The sequence below is a fragment of the Cebus imitator genome, unplaced genomic scaffold (genome assembly GCF_001604975.1).
Source record: "Cebus imitator isolate Cc_AM_T3 unplaced genomic scaffold, Cebus_imitator-1.0 Scaffold110, whole genome shotgun sequence".
In the NCBI taxonomy this organism is placed as follows: Eukaryota; Metazoa; Chordata; class Mammalia; order Primates; family Cebidae; genus Cebus; species Cebus imitator.
In genome coordinates, this window is record NW_016107425.1 from 6075791 (window position 1) to 6098034 (window position 22244).

General features: G+C 51.1%; 1 protein-coding gene and 1 long non-coding RNA gene across 3 annotated transcripts; both read left to right on the forward strand.

The window, feature by feature from the left end:
- The first annotated feature begins 6218 nt into the window (after nt 1-6218).
- LOC119472637 lies at nt 6219-7057 on the forward strand. The gene is made up of 2 exons (XR_005201794.1): nt 6219-6300; nt 6961-7057. It is a non-coding gene; the product is annotated as an uncharacterized LOC119472637 (long non-coding RNA).
- Nucleotides 7058-7193: 136 nt separating this feature from the next.
- On the forward strand, nt 7194-20693 carry HOXD4 (homeobox D4). 2 transcript variants are annotated; one of them, XR_001828019.2, is made up of 3 exons: nt 7194-8608; nt 9149-9578; nt 20617-20693. XR_001828019.2 is itself a non-coding variant. In XM_017538281.2 (2 exons), exons 1-2 carry the CDS (start codon nt 8176-8178, stop codon nt 9481-9483), a joined length of 768 nt encoding a protein of 255 aa, XP_017393770.1. In that variant the 5' UTR covers nt 7194-8175; the 3' UTR covers nt 9484-12619. The 2 variants fall into 2 exon arrangements, 1 of the variants encoding a protein (XP_017393770.1); XM_017538281.2 differs by lacking the exon at nt 20617-20693 and having other exon boundaries at nt 9149-12619.
- The last annotated feature ends 1551 nt before the right edge of the window (nt 20694-22244 follow it).

Consider the following 22244-nt stretch of genomic DNA (forward strand, 5'->3'; position numbering starts at 1 on the left):
GGGCTGACTTTCTTTACTTTTGGAGTAGAGCTGCCTACCAGGACCCCATCTCTCTCTCTTCCTTACTGTGAGCTACTTTGGCTCCCAGGGGGCAGTGGAACCTACAAGGTGCCCTATCTCATGGGAGCTTTCTAGGCTCTTTTTAGCCACATGGGGAGGGACAGTACCCAGAGTCCCACTTTACCTAAAAATTAATTCCTTCCAGGTTTTTAAGAAGACTCAATTTGTCCTTCCCCACTGTCTCTTCCATTACCTCCACTGCAAGTTCTTGGGAAACTCCCCAACAAATGGGCACATGCTAGCTCTGCTCTTCCCATCACTCAGCTTCTCTTCCCCAATCCACTCTCTCTCATCTACAGAAGACCAGGAGGAGGGGAGGAGAAAAGGAAGACAGGGAGGAGGAGACAAGGGAAGATTATGGGAAGGTAGACACTTCCTCTCTTTACTCACTTTGTCTTGCTTTCCTAAGATCAAGACATAAATGACGTCTGCCTCAATATCTTCCTTTCATCTCTCCTTTTCCTTACTCACAGCTAAATATACAGATAGGCTATGTAATTTTATCTTTTTGTGTAGGCCACAGTAAAGGTTGCAAGCATGTCTCAGTCACATGCTTCATCACCATTCTTTCAAAGAATGTCTATCTAGTCCTGACTAGCTACCCATCACTGTTTCAAACATCATTTCTCCTCAGTCTTATCTTGTCCTTACCCCATTCTCAAAAAAATCTCATCACAATTGCCTGGAAAGTAATATGTACTGTGATTAATTTCTTTTTTTTCTTTTTTCTTTCTTTCTTTCTTTCTTTCTTTCTTTCTTTCTTTCTTTCTTTCTTTTTTTAAGACAGAGTCTCGCTGTGTCCCCCAGGCTGGAGTGCATGGTGTGATCTCGGCTCACTGCAACCTCCGCCTCCCGAGTTCAAGCAGTTCTCTTGCCTCAGCCTCTCAAGTAGCTGGGGTTACAGGCACGCACCAAACACGCCCAGCTAGTTTTTGTATTTTTAGTAGAGATGGGGTTTCATCGTGTTGGTCAGGCTGGTCTCGAACTCCTGACCTTGTGATCTGCCTGCCTCAGCCTCCTAAAGTGCTGGGATTACAGGAAAATAAAGAAAGCTCTTCTCAACCCCTCAAACTATTATTATTATTATATTTTGACAGCTGCTCATTTAGTGCTAATCAGAATCAGAAACTGTTTTGAAGAGTTTATCCATTTTTAAAAACAGATGCCATCAACCATAAAAAAAATATATATATGTCTACATGCCTAGTGGAACAAAAGAAGAGAAATGGATGGATGCCTTACAATCCAGGCTAACAGCCCCCTGCTCTCTAGCTAATGACAGTCAAATCAGGAAATGGGTTTGGAAGTGCATGTAGAATGGTGGAAAGTGGGATGCAAAGAGATCTTTGTATGAAGTTTTTTTTTTTTATGGGCTTAGTGGGACTTTCTGATGGGAACAGTTGCAACTGAATTTGATTTAGAAATTGTGTGTGTGTGCTCTACAAATCTCCACAGAACATCCATTATTTTCATCAGAATAGTCAAAAACACACATTTTTACACTGTTTGGTGGCAACTCTGGTGGGCTATTGAAAGGTGCTGGGGGGTCAATTCTCTTTTTATTTATGCTCCTTGGTGGGAGCTGGGGGCATCTTTCTCTCTCTCTTACCCCCACTTATCCTCCCCCAAGCAGAGAATGCTGCATTCTCCTAGAGAGCAGCCTCAGGCCCAAGCTCCTTTTCTTCGCTTTCTCAGCAGGACAGAGGCAGTGTACTCCCTCTTCCTCTCTTGGGCTCTCTCCTTGATGCAGGCAGCAGTGTGGGTATGGGGGTAGTCCTCCTAAGAATCCCACCCAGTTTTGAGCCCCCAAAGCTCCTGAGCCCTGATCTCTGTGCTTGGGGGCACCGTGGGAGTGGGGACATCTGACTTCCCAGGCTTGGATTCCTTGAGAGTCTCATTTGCTTCCTCACACCCTGTCTCCTTCACACCAGGGCTGTTTTATTGTTTTATAACCTTCTTTAGAGGTTTAGTTGCCAAAGATTCTGAAGGGGCTATTCTCCGCTTTCTCACTTTACCGAATCCCAAGTCTTGATGTTTTAAGCAGTTTGGTCACTTGCAAACGCTTCCCTTTCAGATCTAAGGAAATTATAAAAACCTCTAGGCATGTGGCTACCTTCAATTTTCTTCAAACTCATCCACAACAATACGGAGGGAGCCAAGTGTTAATTCCAACTGCCACTCCCACCCCCAAGCCCACCCAGCCTCTCTCTAACCACCTTTCTCTATTGAAACTTGAACAAAATCTCAAATTTCCAACTTCTGGTATAAGCAAGTAAGAAATGGCTTTTGACTTTCCCCTTTATCACATCTAGAGCTAGGAAATTATTGAAATAAAGGGGTTGATGGTACTCACAGTGAATGCAGCCAAAGAATCATAAGACATGCCCACCAACCAGCCTTTTCCAAATAGCACCATCTCCCAACTTAAACAGCTTCTCTGAAAAGATGCTATTTGAAAAGCCTGGGTATTGATATGAATATGACCTCCCTTGCATCTTGGATATTTGGAACTATTTAAATCTGAGGGAACAGTTGCAGCAAACCTTTATTTAGTGAATAAAAGTTTAAAGCCAAAGGTTATTTATGGTTCTGCAGAGATGAGACCTGAGTGGCTATTTACGAGCACGTGATTCCAATAAACTTTGTTTTATTGCTTGAGAGTTGACAAGCCAAAATATAATTCCCACCATAAATTAGGTTAAGAGCATACAAGTGCAGATGCTGTGTTCCTGGAGCAGCAATAGGAACGTGAGAGGCTCCAGCCAGCACCAAGCTAAGAAGGAGACAGTTCTACTCAGCTCCCCTGCCCACTAGGAAAGAAAAACAGTAAGTCACTTACTACTTTTTCCACAACTTCAGAGGTGTGGGATTTCTCTGTTCCTGACTTTTCTGCTTAGGATGGGGAGAAGTCTCATCGAAGTTTATTCTAATTTTAGCCTAAACCTAAATTAACAAATAGAATGAGCATCTTGATCTCTCATGCCCTCCCTTCTGGATAGGGACAGTTAGGAATTGAGGGTTCCCACCTCACGAGAGGGACTTACTGTCCCGCTTCTTCCCATAAGAGCATCTCCTTCAGAAGTGGAATAAAACAATGCTATTCTGGGGGGGGGGGGAAGAGAGGATGAGGGTAAAGATGCTTTGTCCCTGAGATTTCTGATATTGCTTTCTTATAATAATATTAGGAAAGACTGAAAACTTAAAACTGGACACCAGCCTCTGGGAGGACCATTGCTTTATAAGATTGTTTTCTGGGCTTTCCAGCAGCAATCCTGAAAAATTGTTGTCATACCCATAGAGCTGGATAACAATCTAAAGCATTGCCATTTACCTTTAAGCCCATTGATTTTCCTCCTTGGTTATCATTTGGGTCCTCATTTCCCCCTGGAAATTGCTCTTTGTTTTGAATTGGAGTAGAGGTGGGAAGGCAAGTCCCAGCCATGCCTGATTCTTCTTTGAGGAGGAGAAGACAGGTTTTGGGAACACTGGTTGGGGCTGAGGAATTTGAAATCAACCTGAAGCTGGAAAAGAAGGCTGAATTGCTCCCAGGGTGAGAGAGATAGGAAGCTGGGGTGAGGGGCAGATGGAGCGGCTACCCCTCCCCAGTGGACCTGCACCCACCCAGCCTGATTGCGCAGAAGGAAACACACAAAGGCCCATTTTCTCCTCGCTTCCCGTTTTCCCACTGGGAAAACCCTGTTACAGGCGGCCTGACTTGGGCCAAATAACCAGTGAGGTTTTGCCCAAGGGTGCATGGAATGGGGGAGGCAATGGAGACCGAATTCTCTCATAATCTTTCTGCTCTTGAGGGACTGCGATCTCCAGCTCCGCGGGGAACTTTCCGCAGTTCCCGGGGACGGGCACCTGAAGCAGGGAGGTCTGAGTATTGGTGGGGTATCTTGGCCTTGTCATTTTTCTGTGAGTCATATGTTTCTGCTTTGTTATCCTGTGAAATTTAAGTGACCCCCGTTTTCATTGCAACAGGTTCGGGACCATGAGAGAGCGCCGCTGTAAGTACCTTCCCGTTTCTTCCGAATCGCGAAGAGGCGGTACCGATGGCGGGGAAGTGGTGGGCTTAGGGCCGAGCCTGCGGAGTGGGCGGATGAAGAAAGGCCCTGCCTCCCCTACCCCACCCCAACCCCCACCCCGGGCCTAGCCTTGGGAGGTTAGCTCGCCTTGGGAGGTGGAGGCGCTAAATCCAGCTCCTGGAAAGCTTTTCTTGGGCCTGGTTCACAGACACCTGCCTAAGGGAACCGGCCGCGGCGTCTCGCCCTGATCTCCTTGAACCTTCCTGGACCTTCGTGGCCGGTCCCTGCTTAGCACAGGTGCAGCTCCTCCAAGACGGTCACTTCTGTTAAGAGCTTGCTATTTAGCAGCCTGTCCTATTAACGACCTGCGGCATCAAACCAAAGCAATAAACACCAAGGCAATGCGATCCCCTCCGCAGTCCAACCGTTCTTAGCCCGGTCCGGCCTGGCCAACCTTCTGTTTTTAAAAATATTAACTGAAAACAAAAACTCAATCCTCTGTGGCCGTGGGTGTGTTAAGTTGCCCTCTTCTGGGAAGGGCTGTGAATTCTGAGCTTTATGGGACATTCCCTTCCCCAACCCTCCCCCGATCTAGTTGCAGCCTTGCGGGCTCTGGGTTTGGGACACTGGCTGAACGAGGAGGGATACGGTCCTTCTTTTCACCTCTGCTTCTCTGTAACTGCAGTTGGAGGGTTTCCTCCCCAGAGTCGCTGTTGCTGCAAAGAGATATAGGAGGGTGGAGCGGGGTGGGGTGGGGCCAGAGACTCCTGGGGCCCTTGGCTTGGATGTTTGGATCTTTCTGAGTTGCCTGTGCCGCGAAAGACAGGTACATTTCTGATTAGGCCTGTGAAGCCTCCCGGAGGACCATCTCATTAAGAGGATGGTATTGGCGGGAGAGTCACAAAAAGAACTGTGGCCCCTCTCTCACTGCAAAACGGAGGCGATTTTATTTTAACGGGAGATAGAATATGAGAGGGCTGCAGCAACCAGGTACCCTCCTTCCTTCATGGTTGGAAAAGCTGGGGCTGGGCTCAGGGGCAGGTTTTTTTGGCCCCGCTGGGCTGGGCAGTCTAGTCGACCGTTTGTAGGCTGTACACACCCCTAGAGGAGCAGTTACCCCCTATACACCAGGCTGATCCAAGTGATATTGGCTCTGGGCCCCAGTCTGGAAAATCTGGTGTCCTGGGGACCCCCTGGTCTTGCTTCTCTCCTCCCCTGCACTGGCTTTGGGTGCTTATCTCTGCGGAAGCTGCCTGCTAGCAAACCCACATTCACTGCCCGGTAGCTGAACACAGCACAAAAAGCCCGAGAGATCAAAAGCGTTAGTATGGGCAGTTGAGCGGGAGGTGAATATTTAACGCTTTTGTTCATCAATAACTCGTTGGCTTTGACCTGTCTGAACAAGTCGAGCAATAAGGTGAAATGCAGGTCACAGCGTCTAACAAATATGAAAATGTGTACATTCACCCTGGTCCCCAGCCAGCTCAGCAGCCTCCCCCAATTTGTCTGGATAGAGCCTAGGCCCAGTGTCCCAGGAAGGTGGGTACGTGGGAGTCCTTGGCATTCAGGGAAACTGGGGGGAATCTTCAGGGACAAACAGATTCTGCAGCCTCATAGCCCTTGTTAGAATGGGCACCCAAAAAATCCCTACGAAAGAGGTAAAGTGATGGAACCAAAGGATTGGGGGTGTGTGCAAAGTGCCATGCCTGGAGGGGTAGTATTCCTGCCCCACCCCACCAGGCCCAGGCCTAAGCTCGAAGCTAATGTTTGATTTATGTGGGAAGTAGGAAGGGCAATTAAGACAGGAAAAAAAAAAAAAAAAAAAAAAAAGGAGCACCTTCAGCCCACAGTTAGGCGTTCAAAAGCCCCACTCAAGCCTGGGCATCCCTGTGCCCCTGAAATCCATCCAGGCCCTGAGTGAGTCTGCGCTCTCCATGCCCTGAACTGAGGGGCATGCCCTGCGCAGTGCCGAGGCACTGGGGCGGGTGAAATTTGTGAACTTTTGTACTCTTGTGTGCTGCTGTCGGCAAAGCAAAAATAATGAAACTTTGTGATATGTTTGTAAATGATTTCGAATGACCCCTCTCCCTGCCCTTCACCATTAGCGCGCCGGCCTCAGCCCAAGGCGGCTCGGTGCCTGTGAGCAGCGCCTGCCTCGGGGTCTGCAGCAGCCGCGGAACTGAGAGACCAGCCCGGCTCAGGGCCCATGAAGGTAAATGCGCGACTTCTTGGAGAAGTAGATTTGGCAGACAACCTGGCTTGGTCAGGCAGTAGGAAAAGCAGTGGACAGAGTATATTCTCCTCTTGCCTCTTTTCTTTCTGCCGCTGAGGGCATTTGTTCCTTTCTGGAAAATACCACTTGATAAGGGGGGGGTTATTTGGATCCTGAGAGGGGGGTAATAAAGCCGCCATCCCTGGGATGGATTATTTTTATTTCTTTTTTTTTTCCTTTCTTTCTTAAAAAGAATATTCTGGTTGCTAGGCTGCTTGGTAACCCTGACCCTGGCAAAAGAATGAGGGAACTCGTTGCTTCAAATTGTCGCCAAGCCCATCAGGCTACCTGAACTGTTTCAGAAAGTGCGGGTGGCTGCGTCAGGCGGTGGTGGCTCAGAGGAAGAGGCTGGGGCTGGCAGCGGCCTAGGCACCTCACTCTGGGTGGGACCCAGAGGTTGTAACGTTGTCTATATATACCCTGTAGAACCGAATTTGTGTGGTATCCATATAGTCACAGATTCGATTCTAGGGGAATATATGGTCGATGCAAAAACTTCACGTTTCTTCGGAATAGCCAGAGACCAAAGTGCGAAGTGGAGACTAGAAGCAGCCGACACTGGCCAGCCGCCTCTTTTTGTTTTATTACCTTGGACTCCAGGAGGATCAGCTGTGCCTGGTGACACAGAGCAGCATTTCCCTCTTCAGAAGCTCCTCACCTTTAAACAGAGGATCCTGTGGGTGCTGAAAAAGAAAAGGAAAGAAAGATGAGAGAGAAAGATAGAGAGAGAAGAAAAAGAAAGAAAGAAAGAAAGAAAGAAAGAAAGAAAGAAAGAAAGAAAGAGGAAAGAAAGAGAGAGAGAGAAGGAAAGAAAAGAAAAGAAAAGAAAAGAAAAGCCTAATTGGTTGCACGGATGCAAGACCAAAGGGCTAGGTTTGATGGTACTAGGGAGTGAGGTGCAAGGCCAGCTTGCCCAGTCCCAGCTCTGCCCTCCAGGGACATGAGGTGCAAAGGAACTCTAATGGGGCTGGCTGGTATTTGGGGCCCTCCTGTGGGAAGAAAGCAAGCTTCAAAGAAGCCCAATGGGGAGCTCTGGGGTGCATTTGAGCGAGTTGAGGGTACCCTCGCCACCATCCCAGCCCACCCCCAGCTACATGGGCAAGGGCAGTAAGGGCCTCTTGCCATTTCGGCAGGGCCTGGCTTCGGCTGGGAACACCCGGGCCTGGGCACTGGTAGAAAGCATGGTGGTTACTCATTGCCTAATTTGATTCAAGCTGGCCAGATTCTGGTAACTTTCGGGTGACCCTGATGAAGACAAAGCCAGGACGGCAGCCTTTGTATGGCAGAGTCCCAGCTCCCGCCGGCCGTAGGCTGGGCGGGCAGGCAGGAACCCTCCCCGCCTGGGGCACTCTGCCCAATTCATGGGCGACTTTGCCCACCCACCTTTCATTGCTCTGCACCCCAGTAGGAAGATTCATTCTCCCTTGAGCTGTGTCTATTTGGCTTGTGGGGGGGTAGTTGCTTTCAGCTGGGGGTGATTGGAACGGGGCACGGAAGGTTGGCAAAATCAGTGACAGACAAAAGCTGGGATTACCTGAGGGAACGGGGTGCTGGAAACTGGAACTACATTAATATCTGGCAGGGGCTCTCAAATGTGCCACAGCAAGCCACTTGATTACACGTATGTTATTTAGTTAAATTTGTAAAAATTATGAGATGCTCACCAACCCGGTGATAAACTTGCTCCCTCGCCATTGGCTGGCCTGGTCACATGGCCGCCCAACTTTATTCAGTTGACAGCAAGTAGGAGGGCCCTATGGAAGGAGAAAAAAAGACAACACGAGAAAAATTAGTATTTTCTACCTTCTGAAATTAATGGTCATGAGTTCGTATATGGTGAACTCCAAGTATGTGGACCCCAAGTTCCCTCCGTGCGAGGAATATTTGCAGGGTGGCTACCTAGGCGAGCAGGGCGCCGACTACTACGGCGGCGGCGCGCAGGGCGCAGACTTCCAGCCCCCGGGGCTCTACCCGCGGCCCGAATTCGGTGAGCAGCCTTTCGGAGGCGGCGGCCCCGGGACCGGCTCGGCGTTGCCCGCGCGGGGTCACGGACAAGAGCCAAGCGGCCCTGGTGGTCACTACGCCGCCCCGGGAGAGCCGTGCCCAGCGCCCCCAGCGCCTCCGCCCGCGCCCCTGTCTGGCGCCCGGGCCTGCAGTCAGTCTGACCCCAAGCAGCCGCCCCCCGGGACGGCACTCAAGCAGCCGGCAGTGGTCTACCCCTGGATGAAGAAGGTGCACGTGAATTCGGGTAAGACTCTGGTCTAGCAACCTCTCTGCCGGCATCCCAGCCCTTTGGCCTGGGTCCCCTGGAAGGGGGTGCGAGTAGGTGTGGGCGTGTGGAGCTTCCATGGGCGCCGCAATTACTCTCCCCATAAATTTTTATAGCTGAGGGAGCAGGCCAGGACCATGTGGCTGGCTGCTCCGCTGTGGGCGCAAAAGGGGGTGGGGATGGGGGTGGGGTGGGGGAGGACTCCATTTTCAGAGCAGGGGGAAGGCTGTGGAGGAGCAGGGGATTTCCAAAATGCTTGCTGGGTTGTTCCGGACCAGATGGTGGGCCTGGAAGAAAGAGCACATTTGGGGATCCCGCCCTGCAAGCCTGGGGTGTGTGGGTGTGTTTGAGGAGGTGGGTGGGAGTGAGCGTGTGCGCTGGGGAGAGGGTGGGAGGGAGGAAGCAAAGTGAGGTTGGGAGCACGCGGGGAGGTCCGCGCCAGGAAGTGAGCGTCGGAGGCGAGGGGCCTAACTAGTGGCCGGGCGCTGACCTGGCTGTCCTGTCTGTTTTGTCTCGCAGTGAACCCCAACTACACCGGTGGGGAGCCCAAGCGGTCCCGGACGGCCTACACCCGGCAGCAAGTCCTAGAACTGGAAAAAGAATTTCATTTTAACAGGTATCTGACAAGGCGCCGTCGGATTGAAATCGCTCACACCCTGTGTCTGTCGGAACGCCAGATCAAGATCTGGTTCCAGAACCGGAGGATGAAGTGGAAAAAAGATCATAAGCTGCCCAACACCAAAGGCAGGTCATCGTCCTCATCTTCTTCCTCGTCTTGTTCCTCCTCAACCGCCCCCAGCCAGCATTTACAGCCGATGGCCAAAGACCATCACACGGACCTGACAACCTTATAGAAGTGGGGACCCTGGGCCCATCTCTCCCTGCACACCAGGCTGAGCCGAAGCTGCGGGGGCAGGCCGGGCCTGCTGTCACCTTGCTGGGCTCTAAGGTACTGTGGGGTGGACCTGGGACTAGCAGGCCGCCCTCGGACTAGGTTAGCATCCTGCCCGAGGGCAGCCCCCTCCCTAGAGCGGGATGGGTATGGGAGGGGGGGTGGGATTCTCTCTCTAAGTATATTATATGGCAGGAGCTACTGAGAACATAAAATCTTGGCGAGTCATTAAACTCATGAAAATCACCACTCTTGGATTTTGAATTTGCAAATGAAGGTTGGGTGCTTTATCCCACTGTGAATTTGGACTTTCTCCCCCACTCCATCCCTCCAGGGAGCTTTGTGGCTTAATAATGTGGGGGAGTTGAGGCAGAAGGTTGGCCACCCTTGTGCTAGGTGCTTTCAGTGGAAGCCAGAGAGCTGGGTCAGGATTTCTGAACTTTCTGGATTGTCTATGGAATTTCATGTGATTAAAAAATATATATTTTGCTCCCAGTGGCCCTGTGTCCAAAGAAATGGGTCTAAGAAGGAAGTGAAAACGGGTTATTTTATGTTTAGATATTTGCTTAAATATTTATTTGTTGGGAAATGTGGTACAGAAAAAACCGACACCTTCATGCCAAAAATCTTAAAATGGTGAAAGGGGCTGAACTTCACGGAGCAGAATGAAAGATATGTGCACTTACTTCTGAACCCCACCCCCACCCTTCACCCCCGCTCTCTGGAAGTGTGTGTAGGGGCCCTTAACCCTTCCAGAAGGAAGCAAAGGATCCACTCAAAGTTGAGTTCCTGAAAATATATTTCCACATGTGCTTTTTTCAGCACTGTGCTTACCACCAGTTCTGGGTGATTAAAGGAAAGGGGAAAAAAGCAACAAATGGTCCAACATTTTCCTTCTGGGGAAAGAAAACAAAACCTCTATGCACTGGGTCGTTAGATAATGACTGAATTTTCTGATCCAACTGGATTTCAAATGCCCTGAATATCCCCACATAGCAGTGTTTTACAGGAACTGGTGTATGAACTGTGTAGGGGAAGAGTTGTGTGGTGGGGAGAAAGTGGGAAGGTGAGGAACTCTTACTTTAAGAAAGAAAGAAAAATAAACCTAATTGAATCTAGACATCCACAAAAGTTAGCCTTAGAGGTTTTTTCTCCTGAAGTTTTAATTTTTTAAAAAACCAAATCTAAGGAAGATTTCCTCAGCCCATTAATTAGAAGCAGAATATGTAAAAGTATAAAAGTTTTCAAGCACTCATCTTTGCCTTGAGAATAGTGCTTTTTTAAAAGAATCATTCTCAACAGGAGAGATGTTCTTTAGTCATTTTTCTTCTGTCTCGCCCGGGAAGGGTTCAAAGTTCATTTTTCTAAAATGCTGACCCTTAAGCATAAGGAGGAAAAAGTCAAAGGTAATGACCAGAGTTCATATACTTAGATGAAACAAGTCTTCCCAAGGCCTCAGGCTTGGAAAAAAGGGTTGTAGCTATCAAAAAGTGACCAAAGTGAAAGAGGGAGAAAGGGTAAGCTTAAAACTTAATTTTAAGATCCAGAAAGGGGATATTTTTTCAGTGCTTCAAAAACACTTTAGAAGGTTTCTGTGGTAATTTAAAAAATAAATTTAAGTGGGAGGGAAAAAAGAGTTTCTCTGTAGGCGTGTTCTTTGGCTGTGTCTCCTGAGAACTGAGGGCAGGTATTCACTGCAGTCCCTAGGCTGAAATTCCGCTTCTCTAAAGTGTCTTCCAAGCCTTGGTCTTTTGTATTAGACCCTAGGGACTGCTCTTTGTTCCTCCTTGGGGTGAGCCTGGCTCTCAGACTTGCACATGGCAATACTTGAATATCACCACGTCGAGATATTAAAGATGGATATTCCTGCATTATTCACATCATTGTTTCTATGACAAAAAGCACAGAGTTCATACATAGTCAAGACGTCTTTTTTCTGACGCCCTCACGTAGAGAAGCTGAAAAGGTATTTTACTGAAGTTCGGGTAAATTACAGAATCAGGTTCATCCAGAGGACAAATTTTCTATTCGATTAGCTGTATTTCAGCCGGGAGGACTGACCTCTAAACCCTTAACCTTTTGGACTCTAACTACCCTTCTTTTCTTTTTTCCTCTCTAACGTGGAGAGCAGTCTTTGGATGTACCGTTTGAAAGGAGCCGCTATCCTTAGGCAAGTTGGAAAGTTGCTAAGATTCTTTCCTAAAACTTTAATCTGTGTATTCATTAAACCTTCTCCTTGGGAAGGGGAAAAAAGTATATATTTTCACAACATCTGACTACATATATATTATAGAAATTTGTTATATAGATTTTCCCCCACCTCAAAAATTCAGGTTATTCACCCCCAGCTTCATACCAAATGCCACAAACACTTAACTGACTTCATCCCTGCCCCAGAGGAAAGCCAAGAAACATGTTTTCAGGAGGAAAACCCAAGCTCCTTCTCAAACAGCCCCACTACTTTGGAAAGTAACTTAATCAGAGAAACTTCTTTGTTTATAAGTCTCAGCTCTCCTTCTCAGCTTCGAGGGATTCTTTTGAAATGTTAATGGAGCTTGGTTGGCCCAGGATGTAGCCCCCAACCCTGAGGTCCCAGCCGGACCTCAGCATCCATTTGGGCCCACAGGAGTGAGCCAGGGAAGGGGTAGAGCCCCCCAACCACCTAGGGCAGGGAAGGAAATGGGTTTCTATCTGGGAACGTGCTCTGGAGAAAGCTAGGTGTGGAAAGGCTCCAGTGCCCATTTGCTATTATTTGTTTCCAGTTTGTTTCTTTACATTTGAGCCAGAAGTGTTTGTGTTGGTGTTTAAAAAAAAAAAAAAAAAAAAATGGTGGGGTCCTGACTAGGGAAGGGGCAGAGTGAAGTGTTTGCTGAGGACGTTGCTTCTCTGACTCCCATCTCACTCTGTCCATTGCAGCCTTTTGTTGTGAGATGACATTGTCAGTCAGCCCCATGGTGTCTGTTCACAGGAGATGCTTTTTAAATAGAATTGACCAATGTTTTGCTGCCACTGATTAAAGTATTATTTATACTAATTGTTGCTTGTAGTTTTGATGTAATTCATTGATCTATATTTAAAATAATAAAAGGTGTAGCAAATCTCCCTCCTGTTTGGTGCCTTAACAGAAGCATTCATTCTTTGTTAAGTCTTCTAGAAGCTAATATTTAATATAAACAATTTATTATGTTCTGCAATAAATTAGGCACCATTTTTGGGGGGTGGGGTGCCTAAGGTGTGAAGGTTAAGCCTTGTGAGGCTTAGCAATTCTGTTATTACCCCCTCCCTCATATACACACACTCCCAATTGGCTATCATATTTTGTGAGCATTGGGAAGCCTGGAGTTGAATTCAGGGTGCAGAGTGTTGGGTGTTATTTTTTTGAAGAAAAAGAAGTAATTGCCCAGGTTAACAGGGGGATGAAAGTTGGCATTCTGCTGGGCCCGGGCCAGCCCCCAGATCCTTATGGTCTGGAAACCCTCAGAGGAAGTCTTTGTGAAGTGGTGGATGAGACACCTTACCGGTCTCCCCCCGCCAATGCAGGGAGAGCGCTCTGGGTTCTGGGCCGAGCCGAGGCTGCTGGGTGGCTGCTCTGACCTGACCCCCTGGCCTCCACTCTTGGGCTCCTACTTTTCCGGTGCTGCTCAGCTCCTGCGGGGACTCTAGCACCTGCCCCTCCTTCTCCCGCGCCCCCTCCACCCCTCAAGCAACAATAAACACTCCCTGCTATAAAAAGTGCCGTGCACTACATTTATCGCAAGGGCTTCTTCACATCGTGGCCTCGCCTTGAAGAAGGGGCCAAGACAGGAGTCCCAAAATAGATGGGGGTCTTGTTCCAGACAGGAAATGAGCAGAATGCATAAAATCAGACATGTGTCCTTAATATATGGAACGGCTTGCCCCAGACGCGTGGACATGTGTATTTATAAGTGTGCAGGCAGAAGTTTAAATATTCAGACACATTTTATGATTGTCCTCTGCCCGTCTTCTGGTTAATGGCTCCTCCTGTGCCCACCAATACATCAATACTGTTGTGTGTATTGAGTCGCGGGCAGGGATGAGGAGGAAGCGCGTCCATAGCAGAGCCCGCTGAGTACAGTACAGTAAATCGGGACCCTCGGCAGACGGCGCTTCCCACCCGCCATGTTGGGGAGCCCTCCCTGCCCCCCGCGCCAGGCTGGGCGGCCAGGGCTCGCTGGCAGCCGGGGGAGGGCCTTTCATAACCCGCAGAATTTTCAAAGTGCGAGGAAGATGATAAGAATAGATTTCTACAAGTCCCGACCACGTGATTGGCGAAATAATTAATTCAGCACGTCCCTTAAGAAACACGGAGTCGTCATTAATCTGCCACGCAAAGGGCTCTCTCCGACTTGGAAAGTGCAGGGATCCCAAGAATATCACCCGCCCAGGGGGGCCGCGCGGCGCCCCTGGCCCTCCACCCCCGGCCCTTGGCGGGTGCGGGAACCTGGCCTGCAGGTAAATATTTTGGCAACTTTTATTTCATCAGATTTAAATCCTTAATGAACTTAGCTGTCAGGGCTGCTGACAAATAGTTCCCTTTGCTTCCTGATTTGGAACTGCGAGCCGGGGAGAAGTTGTTAGTGGCTTGGATGGTGACCTTTGATTCAGCAAAGCTTTGCACTTATGAAAAATTACTGAGAGCGGCCGAGTGTGTGTGTGTGTGTGTGTGTGTGTGTGTGAGTGTGCGTGCGTCCGCGCGCGCGCGCGTGTGTGTAAGAGAGGGAGAGACAGAGACAGAGACAAGGAGAGGTGTTTGTGCGAGGCGCTAGGGTGCTGGGGGCGAGGGGTGAGGGGTGAGGTGCGCGCGGGCTGCTGCAAGACAACAGGAGTTGTAAAAAAAACCGGCCCGGCTGGGGACGCGCCTGGCGCACGCGGGCCGAGGTTGCCTGGTCGCCTGCGTCTACCCGGAACAATGGTCGCTGTCACGGCATCTGCCGCCTATTCTTAAACCGGTGAGAAAAGGCCCTGGCCCTCTTTTCAAGCGAGGGTCGTAAATTTTTCTTTGCGTCATAATAGAAGGCTACAAAATCGAGTTGAAATTTTACCCCAGGCAGGTTTTAACCAACAGATAACGATTTCCGAGTTGCTTCTCCCCTGCTCCGCTCTCCCCACCCAAGCTCTGCTGCCTCTGTCACCCCAGCGAGTTTCCCCTTCTTTCCCCTTTATTTTTGTGTATTTTTAATTTCTATTTTGGAAGAGCTAAAATAAACGCGAGAAGTCCCTGCAGCCCGAGTGGGAGACCCCGGGGCGACGGGAAGCCTGGCGAAAGGAGGATGGGGAGAGGCCAGGGCGGGCTGCAGAAGGCTGTCTCTCTGCTCTCTCCCGTTTCTGCCCTTTTTCACCCGCACTCCAAGAAAATTCGGTGTTCTAAGGAGCCACTCCGCTCCGTCCCATCCCACCCCCAGCTTGCCAGGAACCTAGGCTGGGGCAACAGCGGGCATTCTTTTCTTCCAGCTCACAGTCCGACCCGGTGCCTCTTCAGCCGCCTCCTTCCCTCTTGTTTCTGTGAGATGCCTCCATTGGCTTTCAGAACGATTTCAGCTAGCCGTGGCTGGCTGCGCATGGTGGTTGTTTTGGGATTGTGTGTGAGTCTGTGTGTGTGTGTGTGTGTTCATTTCTTTTTTGGTGTATGTATATTTCCCCGTCAGGACAGAACAAAGTTTCCTCCGTTATGAATTATACATTCAAACAATAACACATTAATTCAATTATTCAAAGATGACAAATGTTTATGTGCTTTGCGAGTGACTCGGGCGCAGATTCCGGGCGCTTTCTCTGAGCTTCTTGCATTTTTCTCAATGAGAATCGTCTCTCCTCCCACCCCCACCCACTCCAACCCACCTAGATACCCCCTTGTAGGCCCAGAGAGAAACCCACAAAAACTTCCCCAGCCCTGCTGGCGGCCCGGCAGCCAACAGCCTCCCAAGGCCCCGGCTTGGCGGGCACCGGCCCGGGCTATTTTATCAGTGTGACAATTGCCCGGGTTGGTGTGATAAATCATCGTAAGTAATTCCTGAAAGGGTGCGAGACTGTTGGGGGCCGGGCGAGGACTGTAAATCTTTCCGGTTTATTGCTCTATGAACATATGCTCCGATTGAAGAAGGCTTAGATCCTTTCCTGGAGACAAATTCCCGCAAAGCAGCCCCCCTCTTTGGCTGGGGATTAACACTTGCTGCGGGGCCACCGGCTTGGCCTCTGGCAGGAGGCTAGGGGGCGGAGTCCTCCGGGTGGGGGGTGGGCTGGGGGCACCCAGGATCCAGCTTCGAGACGCCCCGAGTGGGCCTCTGGCCAGGTCCGGCCAAGTGAACAAAAGGAGGGGCTCATGTAAGGGTCTGGGGGCTCGGTCCTCCAGGACATTCCTCAGCTTCTGTAGTGGGGATGCGGTGGATCTTACCCACTCCTCCCGTGCTCGTTTATGGCTGCTGGGTGCTTTCGCCGGTCTCAAACCCTGCAATCAGCAACAGAGCATTTCACTGTGCCTGATGCCGCTGAAAAGCAGAGTCTGCAACGAAACCAAGACTTCGGGGATAGGATGGAGAGTTTCCAGTGGTGCGGGATTCCCGAGTGCGGGCCTGGCTTGGGGAGGGCCTTGGGCGCTCATTACAAGGCCAGGAGGTCGGCTGCTGGCCCTGGCACGCTTAATTCTTTTTCCCACATTGCAGAATTGTTCCCAACAGCCACTTGGAGAGTGGTGGGAATCTGTCTTGATTGAATATTTCTAAAATAGAAGTTTCATCGTCCCCCAGGTTAGCCCAGCCAGGACTCATTCCGCAGTCCTCCTTGCCTTCCTGGAGGCACCGCAGGAAGCGGGAAGTCACGGCTTCGTGGTCGCTGGGCCTATGGGATCTGCAGGTCCTGTCCAGATCTGGAGTCACACAGATCTCGGCGGGCAGTGGCTCAGCGCCTAGTCGGCTCCAGGCCTCGAAGGACAAGATTGGGGTGCTCAGGGGTCAGAGAGGGGAGGTCGTTCTGGGTCCCGGCCGCCTGCCGCGCGCCTTCTCCGTCTCCAAAGTGGCGGCGACTTGGCTGCCGCAGACAGAGTCCGCAGAACGAGCCACGGAGTGGTGGTAGTGGCAGGATTTTCTGAGGTGACCGCCAGGGCTGAGAGCCGCGGCTTCCACCTTAGGATCAGAGCGGGTGTTGTGCCACCACATAACCACCTCGCCCTGGGAGGAGGTGAGCGGTGCGTCCGCCTAGGCGGCTGGGAGGCTGCCTTGCCAGGGTCCGTGCGGATGCGGAGTACTCTGCGGAGCCAGGGAGCTAGGGGTACCCTGAGCCTCTGCTGCTCCACAGCCGTCTCCAGAGACGCCTCTAAGAGAGGCAGCCTCTAAAATATCCAACTCCCGGACCAGTCTGGCGGAAGGCCCAGCCAGGGTCAGAGGTCGTTGTGGGGAGAGACTCTCAACGCCCCCAACCCAGTGCGGGCGTCCAGGCCTAGACTGAGTCGGCCAGGAGCAGCGAGAATGAGTTCTTTCCTTCAGCCCCACACCCATCCGCGTCTGCCCCAGGGAAGGAGCCCAGGTCCCAAGCCTCCTGTCTCTCCCTTCCAGCCCCCAGGCCTGGCTGCGCTCCGGGGCTGGGTGGCGTGAAAGTTCCAGCCTCAATCAGTACAATCTTCCCTCGGGGTCACGTGAACAAATATGCTTGCATTTGAAGGCAGCGTCCGTATTTCCCGACTTTGAGGGGGTTTCCGGGGCTCTCTCCAAATCCAGAAAGGACCACGTTCCGCAAGCAAAACAAACCCCAAGCTCTGGGGGTCCTGGGAGGGCTGGACAGAAACCCAGGAGTGGGTGGGGGCGCTGGTGGCCGCCGCTCTGGGCCCTGGAGCGGACGGGCGGGCAGGCGGGTAGACCGGTGGGCGCGCAGCGCAGGCGAAGCCAGCTCGGGGACTAAGAACTCGTTCCTCCTGCGTTTATTGGTAGTTGAACCTCAGCCTGGTTCCATTCTACCGGGAATTCCGTGTGCTCGAGTATATGGCCGCGTCTGCAAGCGCGCAAGACCAGGGTTGGGACAGTGTTGTCTGCAGACAAAGGGGGAAGGCTAGCTCTGCCCCCCACTGGCGCCCACTCTGAGGCCGAGGACACCAGGTTTATGATAAATTGGGATCCAGGTAAGCAATTGCATGACAAAATGGAAATCTTTGGGCACGGGGCTGCTTGCTGCCCTGAGCGGGATACTAAATATGATTTATTTTGTGTAATCTGTGATCTTGATTATTGCCAATTGGTGAGGCAGCCCGCGTAGACCTAGATACACTGCTACATATACATCGAGGACGGTGATTAATCGTAACAAGGCGCGCTTTGTGGGGACGTTCCCCGCCTACCAAAGGGTTAGGAGGACACTACCTTTCCAGGCTTGAAGGGTGGCCGGCAGCATTGGGGGTGGTAGTTGCAGTTTAAGGAGGGGACCTGGTGAGGTGATTGGGGGCTGGAGGAAATATGTGGGGGCTAAATGTGCAGTTAGGAGAATGGATTGAAAAAGAAATTTTTAAAAGAACTTTTTTACACGGTCACTGCCAAAGTAAGATGGAGAGTCATATTAATTGTGTGTCTTCGGCTGCTGGGCTGGGTGCAGTCGGCTTGATTTATATGAATTTAAAATAAACTCGGTGGCCAGCCAGCTCCCTGCATTGTTCGGGTAGCAGCTCCACACTCAGGCTTTACCTCTTGCTGCTGGTTTAATTTTTTTCTTGGGAGATTAAAACGCTACTGTGCTCCCCCTCCCACATTTGAGAGAACCCCCAAACTACCCAGAAGAGTTTGGGAGGTTCCTCCACACTTCCCTTTATCAGTCTAAGCTTTTGATTGCCATAGTGGCAGAGAAAAGGTTTAGGGTTTCTGGGTCCTTCTCCCCAAAGAACCCTGAATGAACGCTAAATCATGATTCCCGAATCCCATCTCTCCTTTTGTTTACTCGCTCCCTGTGACTCCTAGCTGGGAGAGAAGACAACCCATCCCGGGTCGATCCGGGCCAGGGATGGAGTGAGCAGCTCCATGAGCTCCAATGCCACTGGGCCAGACCCAACTGGACCCCTATGGGGTAGGAACCTCAAAAGCAAGGAGGACTCCCTTAGCTTAGGTTGGGACAGGCCCTGGCAGGAGAGGAACCGACTTCCAGGCGCTTCACCATCAAAGGAGAGCAGTAAAGTTGTTTTGTCAATTGCCTGCGCTTGGCTCCATCAGAACTTAAAGTCGCTGGACATTTTTCTTTGCTAGCTGCCTTGAAGCTGCGCGCCTGCCAGATTAGTCAGCTGAATCCAATTACCGCGAGCAGCATTTCATTTGGCCCCATGGAGCACTCACTTATAACTTCCCCCGAAAATTTCAATAATCCCCACCAAGGCTCCATGCTGGCCCTATCCTAAAGAGCTTTCCTGGGGCACTGCTGAGGGATGAGGTGTAGGATTGGGGCCGCTTGGGCTCAGCTCTTCCGATGACAGCTCACCGATGCGGCTTGCTCCTGCTCTCCCCGTTTTGGGCTCCAAAAGGGGCACCAGTACTGGTGGCCCACAGCCAGCCCGGTTAAGGCTGAGATTCTGGGCAAGCAAGGAGATAAAACTGGGCCCTCGCGGGATGGTGGGTGGGCAGGGTAGGGAGCGTGGGAGAAGGTGCTGAAGGCTTTTCTAGTGGCCCAACTTTAGTCAACTTGGGGTCCTCTTTCCTTTCTCCTTACCAAGGCTTCTATGCCAACAGCTCACAGCACACCGCACCCCGGACGCCCAGGCGCAAACTTACCCTGTTCCTCCGTGGCTAGAAAAACAAAATCTAGCTAGGGGCATAAGGGGGTGGCGGCCCCAGGTGACCTCCCAACTTAGCTCTTTTTTTGAGGGGATGCTCCTACTTCTAAAGAACTCTTTTTTAAATAAATAAATAAATAAAAATAATCAAGCGGCGAAAGTTGACGTCCGCCCACGTGAATATATTATATAAAGCAGCTTTCAGGACCAGCTGGCTTGAGAGCCCTGGTACCTCGCGCCTCCTCCGCACCACCCTCAGGGCCGGGCCCAGCCAGAAGAGCTTGGGGGAGAGGGGCGGGTGAGTGGCGTGTCCCCCTGGGTCGAGGCTGGCTGGGAAGCTGAAGCCGCTGCGCGAAGTTAGGAGCCCTACCGGGCTGGGATCTCTTCGAGACGCTTCTGTTGGGTGTTCATTAAGGGGTGAGTTATTGCGTTGCGAGCCAAAGGTCACTTCAAAGGCTTATGGCTGCGCGCTCTAGTCTTTAGAAGCGCCGGGAACGCTTTGTGTGAGGCTTTCCCGGGTGTAGTTTAGTGTTTGCAAACTACTGAGTCGACAAATTGCAGAGGGCAGATGCAAGAGCGGGACTCTGTCTCTCTTTTTTCACCTGATGGGGGTGGGCACCGGCTGAGTGGTGACAGTGGTGGGGGAGCTTGGTCTGTGGCTTCGGGTGTGGGTGGAAAGGATGTTTGTTTCTTAGGCGATTTGCAGTCTGATCCTGACCCAGAAGTGGGCAGCCCAGGGCCAACAGTGTGGTGGATACTTACCGGAATAAATAAACTCAGGGAAAGCAACAGATATTTAATGTACGAACCAGGAACTAGCTAGTGCCCAGCACCCTCTTCACTGAGGCTCTGTAAAGCAGCCTCTGACCAGGAGCCACCCAGGCCCATTTACCGTCCTTTCCTTGTACCCTAGTCTGCAGCCTCCCCTGCCAAAACCCCACCTTTATTCTCTCTTCTGCCCCTAGGAGGGTGTTTGGCCTCCAGAATTGGGACCTGGAGGAGCATTTAGAGTTTGGTGGGGGCAGGAGGAGAGCAGATTAGCTTCCCTGCACCTCTGACCCACTTGGCTCACCCCCTGGCTTGAGGGTCTGGCTGCTTTCCTCAGGTCCGGGCTCTTCCCTCCCCCATCCAGCCATGGATTTTGGCATTAAAGTGGCTCTCGCTCCCTAGGAGCCAACTGAGTCTGCTTTCTGCTGGGGAGAAGGCGTCTGGATGGCCACGGGGTACCGTATACAATAGTAATATTGACTGTGACACCCTTAAAGTGGGAAAAGCCCTTCAATATGTAAGTGTTTGTAAGCAGAAACGGCTGCTACTGAGTTTTCCATTTTGTTCCAGATCCGCCTCCACAGATACCAAAAGAAACCTGAAGAACCTACAAAAAAGAGTTAAAGACAAAATTCAAGAAAACATACACATACATAATTTTGGTGAGTGGGCATCATTTAAAAAAATTTCCACTACATTTCCATCTGTCCTGCAACTCAAGGTATCCATCTCAAAATTCATACATCAAGACATAGAACAAAGGGCAGCTTTGAAGTGGGTCACTTCAGTAGGAACTGCCGCCCGTAACTGCCGCCCGTTACATGAAAACTGATTATTGGCCTTCAAATTTATGGCGCTTTAATGGGGCGAGCCCAGTGCCTTAAATACAGGGTGCATTAGAGTATTAAGTTATCTGGGCTAAATAAGAGTGATTTAGAAGGCGCATCCAGGGCTTCTTATAGAGCAAAAGAGGCTCAAACTTAGAGATCAGGAGAACTTGGGCAGAACATAAAGTCCCCTTTCGATCAAACCCGAAAACCAGCGGTTTCGAATCCCGAAGTAGCAAAGCCAACAGGAAGGGGAGAATCGTTTCTCGGTTCCAGTGAATGCATGGGGATGCTCAGCAAAAGTCTTGGCCGCCAGAAAGATCCGTGGGCTTCTGACCCTGGTTTAGGCAAAACAGGGAGAAGCGCTGAGACCTGCTTGAGCCTTAGCGGATTTTGAGAGAAACTGATCGCAACCTCCATCGCCTTCCCCCTCTCTTTTAACTTGCATGGGCTGACTCTACCCGTCGGTGATTTAAGATGGTCGCAGCCATAGCTTGGCGCCTGGCTCCCCCTTCCTTCCCAAGCACCCTCAGCCTTTCCACCGCCACGGGCACAGGAGCGAGCGCCGAGCCGGCCTCCAAGAGTCCGACGAGCCTCTCGGCGTCTGAGGCCACTGTGGGCAGATTTTTGATCCCCGGCGAGGCTGCGCGCGTTCATCCCTTCTCGGCCTCGGAGCAGAGCTGCCAGCAGAGGCAGGCGCCCGTCACTTTATATAATCCCGCTGCTCGCAGGGTACGCGAGCGAGAGCGAGAAAAGTGCGGAGTAGGGAATTCTTTTGCTGCGCTGCCTCCTACGCGGAGCCTGCTTTCCACTTCTGAAAAGTGCCGGGCCTTGGGAAGTGTTTTTCTTTTCATTCCTTACTGAAGCGTTTACTGCCGCCGTGGTTGCAGTCATAAATTTTGCTACAAACCACAATGACAGGTGCATTGATATGCACCGTGAGAGCTCCAGCTGCTTAATAACCCCGTCCCCTGGTCGCTGTGAGCGCCTTTTATTTATTCGGTATCATATTAGGTATTGATCTCTGGTAGAATTAAGTGCGGTGAGCAAGTATCAGGACTTGGCTGCTCTGGAGGCGCAGCGGGCGCTGCATGCCGGCAGGGCGGGGGGGAGCGGGCGGTGGCCGCTCAGAGAATACCATCCTTCCAGGGGGAGACCGTTTGGCCCGGTATTCCGGGCCTGAGGTTGGACCGCCAAGCTGAGTGGGGCAATTTCCCATCACCGCAAGAAAGGGCGAACCAGACCTATTTGGCACCCCTTTCCCAGGAGGAGCAGGGGACGGCGCCAGCAGGGTTTGGGGAGGCTGCCCTGGCCAGTTCCCCGGGTTAGAGGTTGGAGGAGAAGAGGAGGGAGAGGAAAGGGCAGCTGAGG